Below are 11,135 nucleotides of genomic sequence, written 5' to 3' on the forward strand. Positions count from 1 at the left end.
TCTTGCTGTCGTTGCAGGTCGGCAGCTGACCATCTTCAACAGCCAGGCCGCCATCCAGATCGGGGGCAGGGACCACGGCCGGCCTTTCCAGGGTCAGGTGGCCGGCCTCTACTACAACGGCCTGAAGGTGCTGACCCTGGCCGCCGAGAGCGACCCCAACATCAAGGTGGAGGGCAACCTGCGGCTCGTCGGGGAGGTGCCGTCGGTGATGACCACCGAGACCACGGCCACCACGCTGCTGGCGGACATGTCCACCACCATCATGGAGACAACCACCACCATGGCGACCACCACCACGCGGCGAGGGAGGTCACCGACCATGAATGACAGGATAACCCAGGTAGGCCGAGAGGCGGGTGAGGGGGGGGCGATGTAGGGGGGGGCGTCGTGGGGGAGGGGAAGAGGGCTAAACCCGGGCCAGCGCACGGTCAACCCCAGCCCCACAGGCCCCGGGGTCCCAACATAAGTAAATTAACCAATAATTCATAGAAAACAAACACCCAAAATCTTTGGCCCTTAGCTACCCACTAATTACAGTCACCAGGTTTGTAAGTTTGAACACACTTATTGTTTATTTACAACAAGAGCTGGAATGAACATGCACAAAATACAACTGGCCGAATATTACCTCATTCGCAATTCCTCGGGACTGGTTTAGCAGAGTGGGCTGGCTTGCAATGCAGAACAAGGCCAGCAGCGCATTCCCATACCGGCCTCCCCGAACAGGCGCCGGAATGTGGCGACTAGGGGCTTTTCACAGTAACTTCATTGAAGCCTACTTGTGGCAATAAGCGATTATTATTATTTATTAATTCCCCGCGTTAACTTTCCCCCACCCTCTATGCACACACTCACACACACACAAGACAGACACACACCGAGGGCAGGAGAGGAGTAAAAAAAAATCATAAGTAAAAGGGAAAAAGAGCCTCTATTTTCAACGGTATGAATTCAGCGCCTTACCCCTCTTCAAACTCTACTTTCAGTTGGAGGTTTTTACTGTCGATTCATTCAGGTCTCTGCAGTTTCAGAAGGAGAGCGCTCAGACTGTCTGGAGAGAGAGATAAAGGCAGGTCCTTGTGGGACGGCACGGCAGCACAGTGGGTAGAACTGTTACTTCACAGCTCCAGGGTCCCAGGTTCGATTCCCGGATTGGGGAGCACTGTCTGTGCGGAGTCTGCACAGTCTCCCCCCCGGTGTCTGTGTGGGTTTCCTCCGGGGGCTCCGGTTTCCTCCCACATGTCCCGAGAGACGTGCTTGTTAGGTGAATTGGAGATTCTGAATTCTCCCTCTGTGTACCCGAACAGGCACCGGAATGTGGCGACTAGGGGCTTTTCGAAGTAACTTCATTGCGGTGTTAATGTAAGCCGACTTATGGCAATAAAAGATTATTATTTCTATGCTCTAGAATCCCAACAGTGCAGAAGGAGGCCATTCAGCCCATTGCGGCTGCACCGGCCCTTGGAAAGAGCACCCTACTCAAGCCCACGCCTCCACACTATCCCCGTAACCCAGAAACCCGGCCTAACCCTCTGGACACAAAGGGCAATTCAGCGCGGCCAATCCACCTAACCCGCGCATCTTTGGACTGGGGTCCAACTGAAACTCACTGGGATTCGGAAAACCATTCCACTGCGACGAGATCCAATCATCACCTGTTACCGGGCAGAGTACGAGGTGGGAAGGGGGGGTAAGCGGCTCGGTATTCAGTTCCTGCCAAGATGGGACACTCAGAGGGTCAGTACTGAGGAAAGTGCTGCACTGTCAGAGGGTCAGTACTGAGGGAGTGCCGCACTGTCGGAGGGTCAGTACTGAGGGAGTGCTGCACTGTCAGAGGATCAGTACTGAGGGAGTGCCGCACTGTCAGAGGGTCAGTACTGAGGGAGTGCTGCACTGTCAGAGGGTCAGTACTCAGAAAGTGCTGCACTGTCAGAGGGTCAGTACTGAGGGAGTGCCGCACTGTCAGAGGGTCAGTACTGAGGGAGTGCTGCACTGTCAGAGGGTCAGTACTGAGAGAGTGCAGCACTGTCAGAGGGTCAGTACTGAGGGAGTGCCGCACTGTCAGAGGGTCAGTACTGAGGGAGTGCCGCACTGTCAGAGGGTCAGTACTGAGGGAATGCCGCACTGTCACAGGGTCAGTACTGAGGGAGTGCCGGACTGTCAGAGGGTCAGTACTGAGGGAGTGCCGCACTGTCAGAGGGTCAGTACTGAGGGAGTGCCGCACTGTCAGAGGGTCAGTACTGAGAGAGTGGGGCACTGTCAGAGGGTCAGTACTGAGGGAGTGCCGCACTGTCAGAGGGTCAGTACTGAGAGAGTGGGGCACTGTCAGAGGGTCAGTACTGAGGGGGTGCTGCACTGTCAGAGGGTCAGCACTGAGGGAGTGCAGCACTGTCAGAGGGTCAGTACTGAGGGAGTGCCGCACTGACAGAGGGTCAGTACTGAGGGAGTGCCGCACTGTCAGAGGGTCAGTACTGAGAGAGTGGGGCACTGTCAGAGGGTCAGTACTGAGGGAGTGCTGCACTGTCAGAGGGTCAGCACTGAGGGAGTGCAGCACTGTCAGAGGGTCAGTACTGAGGGAGCGCCGCACTGTCAGAGGGTCAGTACTGAGGGAGTGCCGCACTGTCAGAGGGTCAGTACTGAGAGAGTGGGGCACTGTCAGAGGGTCAGTACTGAGGGAGTGCCGCACTGTCAGAGGGTCAGTACTGAGAGAGTGGGGCACTGTCAGAGGGTCAGTACTGAGGGGGTGCTGCACTGTCAGAGGGTCAGTACTGAGGGAGTGCTGCACTGTCAGAGGGTCAGTACTGAGGGAGGGCTGCACTGTCAGAGGGTCAGTACTGAGGGAGTGCCGCACTGTCAGAGGGTCAGTACTGAGGGAGTGCTGCACTGTCAGAGGGTCAGTACTGAGGGAGTGCTGCACTGTCAGAGGGTCAGTACTGAGAGAGTGCAGCACTGTCAGAGGGTCAGTACTGAGGGAGTGCCGCACTGTCAGAGGGTCAGTACTGAGGGAGTGCCGCACTGTCAGAGGGTCAGTACTGAGGGAATGCCGCACTGTCACAGGGTCAGTACTGAGGGAGTGCCGGACTGTCAGAGGGTCAGTACTGAGGGAGTGCCGCACTGTCAGAGGGTCAGTACTGAGGGAGTGCCGCACTGTCAGAGGGTCAGTACTGAGAGAGTGGGGCACTGTCAGAGGGTCAGTACTGAGGGAGTGCCGCACTGTCAGAGGGTCAGTACTGAGAGAGTGGGGCACTGTCAGAGGGTCAGTACTGAGGGGGTGCTGCACTGTCAGAGGGTCAGCACTGAGGGAGTGCAGCACTGTCAGAGGGTCAGTACTGAGGGAGTGCCGCACTGACAGAGGGTCAGTACTGAGGGAGTGCCGCACTGTCAGAGGGTCAGTACTGAGAGAGTGGGGCACTGTCAGAGGGTCAGTACTGAGGGAGTGCTGCACTGTCAGAGGGTCAGCACTGAGGGAGTGCAGCACTGTCAGAGGGTCAGTACTGAGGGAGCGCCGCACTGTCAGAGGGTCAGTACTGAGGGAGTGCCGCACTGTCAGAGGGTCAGTACTGAGAGAGTGGGGCACTGTCAGAGGGTCAGTACTGAGGGGGTGCTGCACTGTCAGAGGGTCAGTACTGAGGGAGTGCTGCACTGTCAGAGGGTCAGTACTGAGGGAGGGCTGCACTGTCAGAGGGTCAGTACTGAGGGAGTGCCGCACTGTCAGAGGGTCAGTACTGAGGGAGTGCTGCACTGTCAGAGGGTCAGTACTGAGGGAGTGCCACACTGTCAGAGGGTCAGTACTGAGGGGCTGCTGCACTGTCAGAGGGTCAGTACTGAGGGAGCGCTGCACTGTCAGAGGGTCAGTACTGAGGGAGTGCCGCACTGTCAGAGGGTCAGTACTGAGGGAGTGCTGCACTGTCAGAGGGTCAGTACTGAGGGAGTGCTGCAGTGTCAGAGGGTCAGTACTGAGGGAGTGACGCACTGTCAGAGGGTCAGTACTGAGGGAGTGCCGCACTGTCAGAGGGTCAGTACTGAGGGAGCGCTGCACTGTCAGAGGGTCAGTACTGAGGGAGTGCCGCACTGTCAGAGAGTCAGTACTGAGGGAGTGCCGCACTGTCAGAGGGTCAGTACTGAGGGAGTTCTGCACTGTCAGAGGGTCAGTACTGAGGGAGTGCCGCACTGTCAGAGGGTCAGTACTGAGGGAGTGCCGCACTGTCAGAGGGTCAGTACTGAGGGAGTGCTGCACTGTCAGAGGGTCAGTACTGAGGGAGTGCCGCACTGTCAGAGGGTCAGTACTGAGGGAGCGCTGCACTGTCAGAGGGTCAGTACTGAGGGAGTGCCGCACTGTCAGAGAGTCAGTACTGAGGGAGTGCCGCACTGTCAGAGGGTCAGTACTGAGGGAGTTCTGCACTGTCAGAGGGTCAGTACTGAGGGAGTGCCGCACTGTCAGAGGGTCAGTACTGAGGCAGTGCCGCACTGTCAGAGGGTCAGTACTGAGGGAGTGCCGCACTGTCAGAGGGTCAGTACTGAGGGAGCGCTGCACTGTCAGAGGGTCAGTACTGAGGGAGTGCCGCACTGTCAGAGGGTTAGTACTGAGGGAGTGCTGCACTGTCAGAGGGTCAGTACTGAGGGAGTGCCGCACTGTCAGAGGGTCAGTACTGAGGGAGTGCTGCACTGTCAGAGAGTCAGTACTGAGGGAGTGCCGCACTGTCAGAGGGTCAGTACTGAGGGAGTGCCGCACTGTCAGAGGGTCAGTACTGAGGGAGTGCTGCACTGTCAGAGGGTCAGTACCTGAGGGAGTGCCGCACTGTCAGAGGGTTAGTACTGAGGGAGCGCTGCACTGACAGAGGGTCAGTACTGAGGGAGTGCTGCACTGTCAGAGGGTCAGTACTGAGGGAGTGCTGCACTGTCAGAGGGTCAGTACTGAGGGAGCGCTGCACTGTCAGAGGGTCAGTACTGAGGGAGTGCTGCACTGTCAGAGGGTCAGTACCTGAGGGAGTGCCGCACTATCAGAGGGTCAGTATTGAGGGAGTGCCGCACTGTCAGAGGGTCAGTACTGAGGGAGCGCCGCACTGTCAGAGGGTCAGTACCGAGGGAGTGCCGCACTGTCAGAGGGTCAGTACTGAGGGAGTGCTGCACTGTCAGAGGGTCAGTACTGAGGGAGCGCCGCACTGTCAGAGGGTCAGTACTGAGGGAGTGCCGCACTGTCAGAGAGTCAGTACTGAGGGAGCCCGCACTGTCAGAGGGTCAGTACTGAGGGAGTGCCGCACTGTCAGAGGGTCAGTACTGAGGGAGTGCCGCACTGTCAGAGGGTCAGTACTGAGGGAAGTGCTGCACTGTCAGAGGGTCAGTACTGAGGGAGTGCCGCACTGTCAGAGGGTCAGTACTGAGGGAGTGCTGCACTGTCAGAGGGTCAGTACTGAGGGAGCGCTGCACTGTCAGAGGGTCAGTACTGAGGGATTGCCGCACTGTCAGACGGGTCAGTACTGAGGGAGTGCCGCACTGTCAGAGGGTCAGTACTGAGGGAGCGCTGCACTGTCAGAGGGTCAGTACTGAGGGAGTGCTGCACTGTCAGAGGGTCAGTACTGAGGGAGTGCCGCACTGTCAGAGGGTCAGTACTGAGGGAGTGCCTGCACTGTCAGAGGGTCAGTACTGAGGGAGTGCCGCACTGTCAGAGGGTCAGTACTGAGGGAGCGCTGCACTGTCAGAGGGTCAGTACTGAGGGAGTGCTGCACTGTCAGAGGGTCAGTACTGAGGGAGCGCCGCACTGTCAGAGGGTCAGTACTGAGGGAGCGCTGCACTGTCAGAGGGTCAGTACTGAGGGAGTGCCGCACTGTCAGAGGGTCAGTACTGAGGGAGTGCCGCACTGTCAGAGGGTCAGTACTGAGGGAGTGCCGCACTGTCAGAGGGTCAGTACCGAGGGAATGCTGCACTGTGAGACACACACTGATTTTGACCAGTGGAAGGAATTCCATTCACTATTTGACACTCTGGGAAAGCGCTGCAGGTCAGTGCCCCCTGGCTGGGGTGGCTGGAACTGCGGATAAGTGTTCGGTTATTTTGGTTTGAGTTGTGGAGGGGGTTTCTTGGCCCTGAAGGTTGCGAACCTGTGGAACGCTCAGCCTCAGAATACCGTGAATGTTCCCTCGCAAATGAGGTCACGCCCGAGAAGCTTAATAGACACGTATGAAATCACATTCAGTGGCACAGTGGTTAGCACTGCTGCCTCACCGCGCCAGGGTCCCGGGTTCAATTCTGATTCAGGTGACTGTCTGTGTGGAGGCGTCACATCCCCCCCCCCCCCCCCCCCCCTCCCTCCCCGTGTCTGTGTGGGTTTCTTCTGGAAGGGCAGCCCGGTAGCTTCGTGGTTATTACTGTGGCTTCACAGTGCCAGTGTCCCACGTTCGATTCCCGGCTTGCGTCGCTGTCTGTGCGGAGTCTGCACGTTCTCCCCCCCCCCCCCCGTGTCTGCGTGGGTTCCCTCCGGGTGCTCCGGTTTCCTCCCACAGTCCAAAAGACGTGCGGGTTAGGTGGATTGACCGTGATGAATTGCCCTGAGTGACCAAAAATAAGGTTAGGAGGGGTTATTGGGTTACGGGGACAGGGTGGAAGTGAGGGCTTAAAGTGAGTCGATGCTGACTCGATGGGCCGAATGGCCTCCTTCTGCACTGCATGTTCTAACAGGTGAGGTGGGGAAACGGGGATAGGGTGGAGGCGTGGGGTTTAGTAGGGTGCTCTTTAGAAGGGTCGGTGCCGAATGGGCCGAATGGCCCCCTCCTGCACTGTAAATTCTATGATTCTCACCCCCCCCCACCACACTCCCGTGTCGGCTCTGTTGCCCCCGGAAACAGCGAGCCAGGCCTCCGGCCTACCCCTGAGGGGTGTGGGGTTTGATTGTTCGCCTTCGTGCTCCCTCTCCTTGTTCTCTCCCCCCCCCCCCCCCCCGCCCCTCCCCATCTGCCCTCCCCACCTATCGCCTCTCAGCTCCCGTCAGTGGGACGCCACTTTTGATGTGCTAATGCCGAACATCTTTTCATCTCGGCAGACGGCTCTTGAAGGACACACTCCTGTGTTCAGTCTCTCATTAACGCGCGCGGGCTTCAATCAAGCTCGCCCCAACTCTCAGAGGATGATTTGCATTACAAAGGAGCTGGCAGGCTTGGGCGGGGGGGGGGGGGGGTTGGGGGCGAGGTAGGCCGATCTCCCATTCCCTTTGTTTCGATTGCGGCTGTCAATCGGTGCGATAGTCCCACACCACCCCCCCCCCCCTTCCCCCCCTCCCCCCTTCGAGCACACCGCGCCAGACAGTAACGTCCGATCTGACTGATCGCATCCAGAATAACGGGCAGCACGGTAGCATTGTGGACAGCACAATCGCCTCACAGCTCCAGGGTCCCAGGTTCGATTCCGGCTTGGGTCACTGTCTGTGCGGAGTCTGCACGTCCTCCCCCGTGTGTGCGTGGGTTTCCTCCGGGTGCTCCGGTTTCCTCCCGCAGTCCAAAGATGTGCAGGTTAGGTGGATTGGCCGTGCTAAATTGTCCCTTACTGTCCAAAATTGCCCTTAGTGTTGGTTGGGGTTACTGGGTTATGGGGAGAGGGTGGAGGTGTTGACCTTGGGTAGGGCGCTCTTTCCAAGAGCCGGTGCAGACTCGATGGGCCGAATGGCCTCCTTCTGCACTGTAAAATTCTATGTAAAAAAAAATACAGCACAGGAACAGGCCCTTCGGCCCTCCTGATACCTCCCTTGCCCAAAACCCTCGGCACTTCCGAGTGCCGTATCCCTCTCTACCCATCCTACCCTAACCCTAACCCTAACCTGCCCTCTGAACGCAAGTCATGCCGCAGTTGTATAGAACCTTGGTACGGCCGCACTTGGAATGTTGCGCACAATTCTGGTCACCACGCTACCAGAAGGATGTGGAGGCTTTGGAGAGGGTGCAGAGGAGGTTGACCAGGATGTGGCCTGGTTTGGAGGATGTTAGCTATGTGGAGAGGCTGAATGGACACGGACTGTTTTATTAGAAAGACGGAGGTTCAGGGGCGACCTGATAGAGGTCGACACGATTATGAGGGGCATGGATAGAGTGGATGGGCAGGCACTCTTTCCCAGGGTGGAGGGGTCAGTCACCAGGGGGCAGAGGTTTAAGGATCCAGTGGGGCAAAGTTTAGAGGAGATGTGCGAGGCAGGGTTTGTTTACACAGTGGGTGGTGAGTGTCTGGAACGTGCTGCCAGGGGAGGCTGTGGAAGCAGATACATTAACGGCGTTCAGAAGGCATCTTGACAAACACATGGATAGGATGGGAATAGAGGGATACGGCACAAGGAAGGGCTGAGGGATTTGGCCAAAGGTTGGTATCATGGCTAGTACAGGCTTGGAGGGCCGAATGGCCTGTTCCTGTGCTGTATTGTCCTTTGTGTGTTCTCAACGATGCCCTGTACGGTTGTAGGAGATGCGTCGGGACAGAGCCATTGAATCATTCACAGAATCCCTACAGTGCAGGAGGGAGGCCATTCGGCCCATCTGGTCTGCACCGACCCTCCGAAAGAGCCCCCTAGCTCGGCCCACTCCCCCGCCTTATCCCCGTAGCGCCACCTATTCATTCAGCCCATCGACTCTCTGAAAATGCACCTTACCTAGCCCCCCACTCTCTTAACTTAACCTAACACTAAGGGACAATTTAGCACGGCCAATCCACCTAACCTACCTATCTTTGGACACTAAGGGGCAATTTAGCACGGCCAATCCAACTAACCTGCACATTTTTGGACACTAAGGGACAATTTAGCATGGCCAATCCACCTGACCTGCACATCTTTGGACTGTGGGAGGAAACCGGAGCGTCCGGAGGAAACCCACGCAGACACGGAGAGAACGTGCAAACTCCACACAGACAGTGACCCAGCCGGGAATCGAACCTGGGACCCTGGCGCGGTGAGGCAGCGGTGCTGACCACCGGGCTGCCCCCATTCGATTCATCGTAGCTCAAAAGGTCGCCATTCGCCCTCTGGGATCCGCGCGGGGAGCCGTCGAGCTTCGACCTGCCGCCTCACAATCGTTTCTTTGTCCCCTCTGTTCCAGAACACCGACGATATCCTGGTGGCCTCCGCGGAGTGTCCGAGCGACGACGAGGACTTGGAGGAGTGTGAACCCAGCACGGGTGAGTTCGGAATCTCCGGGGCCGTCCCCGGTCTTTGCCCAGCGACCCCGATTCGATTTTCTTTTCCCCATTTCCGGTTATGCAGCAGCCATCCGCCCCTCCGTTGGTGTGTCGGGCGGGGTGCTCCCTCCCCTTCCCTCCCGCCCCTCTCCTGTCCCCTCCGAGGGCAGAACAGGAGTGGGTCGCGGTCGAGGCGGGTGAGCAGAGGAGTTGTCCCCCCCCCCCCACCCCTCGCTCATCCGCACCCTGGGGTGGGCCCCAAAGTTCCTGCTGACTCCGTTGGTCCGAATCAAGGTGGGCCCGAAGCCTAAACCAGCCAGAATCGCTCTCTGATCGCACAATAGCCGTCATTGACAACATAGAGCAGTATTGACTCCCCTATGCGTACAGTGCGGCCTCCTCCAAATCATACTAGAGGCACCTCAGAATTAGATTACACACATCCCGATCAATACAACACTAATTCTCCCCACCTACCCTGCCTAAGTTGTGTGGGGGACAGAACTGTTCGCAGTGACTCCGAGTGAGGCCTAACCGGGGCCTGTGTCCTGCTGACGCCTGACTCCCAGCCCTCCAGGTACAGAGGGCAGCATTCCGTCGGCCATTTTGATTCTTGTCTGTTCCGTTCCGTGACATTTTAACGATCTGTGTATCTGGGAGACCCCTGTTTAATCCTTGTTCGGTGCAGAGTGGGTGACCCTGCGTGTACCCACACTGAAATTCATTGGTCACAGTTTCACTCCTTCACTAATCTATCAATATCTCCCTTTGTCGATTTACTCTGTCATCTCCACTGTTCTCACTGTCACCCGTCTTTGCGTCATCAACAAATTGTGACCTGCAATTCTCTATCCCGTCATTAAATTTGGTTCGCAGTTGAGGCCCCAACACAGATCCTTGCGTGGGACACACCGCTGGCCACATTCTGACAATTCGAGTACCTGCCCATCGTCCCCGTCTCCCTGACACTCGCCCACTTCCCGAAACAGGTCAAACATAACCGATGTAAAATGGCCGATCCAAAATGGCCGACTCAAAAAAAAGGAGCGATCCAAAATGGCCGGCTCAAAATCGACGGGCCAAAATAGCTGACCGAAAATGGCCGGCCCAAAATGACCGATCCAAAATGGCCGTGAACTTTACTTTTACCAACGAACTCCCCGGAAGTCCACATAATTTGCATCCATCGACATTCCTCTCTCCGCTCTTTCAGCCGCGTCAAATTCAGTCAGATTCCGTCGGGCGCGACCCTTGCCCTTCACCAATTCCTGCTTCTCCCCAGCTGAAAATGTTCAATGTGTCCCAGTCAGCTTTCTCTTCATTATTGACCAGGGTAGTATCCTGATAACACCCGTTATAGTTTGCTTCAATTTTTCCTGGCGGCCTGTCACCCTTTAGTGGGAATGCCTGGCTTATTTCCCACACCCCGCCCCTCTGTGAACCAAGGACGCTGATCCCCGTCGTAACACCGGACAGACCTGGGAGTAATTCCGGCCTCATCTTGGCACCCGTTCCTTCATTCCCTTGGTCAGGGCGGGAGTTAAATCTTTGGCTTGAAACAATTTCCACCAGTTAAGGTAAAGCCTCACGTATAGCGAGGACGGAGGCCAATTCTACCCATCGGGACCATGCTACCCCTCTGCCCCAGGGCCTCGGCTAATCCCATATGCTCTCCCCCCCCCCCCGCCCCTCCGGCAGCCCTGTCAATATTTCCTGACTAGAGGAAGGACAGTGTGTGATTAGATTGGGATTGCGAGCAGGCCAGACACAACTTGCCAGGCTCACACTTGACCTCTGAGGAGCATCTGGATTGATCGCAGTGCCACCAGGGAACCTCGTGCGCTGGCCGAGCCCATTCTAGTGCCGGGGTTACCACGGAGGCTATCATGGAGAAAAGCCAGGATGGGAAATCTTTCCTCACCTTGGGCCCAAGATGGCTGACCAAAAATGGCCAAGCCAAAATGGCCGACCCAAAACAGGCAAGC

At 57.1% G+C, this 11,135-nt stretch overlaps 1 protein-coding gene across 1 annotated transcript in view; it reads left to right on the forward strand.

Moving 5' to 3' along the window:
- LOC119958830 (neurexin-2-like) overlaps positions 1-10,030 on the forward strand; it is a 691,929-nt gene extending 681,899 nt beyond the window's left edge. Inside the window, exons 11-13 of the mRNA XM_038787333.1 lie at positions 18-340; positions 9,072-9,256; positions 10,027-10,030. Coding sequence (XP_038643261.1) covers positions 18-340; positions 9,072-9,256; positions 10,027-10,030 — 512 coding nt within the window. The remainder of the gene's footprint in view (positions 1-17; positions 341-9,071; positions 9,257-10,026) is intronic.
- Positions 10,031-11,135: the final 1,105 nt, after the last annotated feature.

The sequence above is a fragment of the Scyliorhinus canicula genome, chromosome 31 (assembly GCF_902713615.1).
Source record: "Scyliorhinus canicula chromosome 31, sScyCan1.1, whole genome shotgun sequence".
Taxonomy (NCBI): Eukaryota; Metazoa; Chordata; class Chondrichthyes; order Carcharhiniformes; family Scyliorhinidae; genus Scyliorhinus; species Scyliorhinus canicula.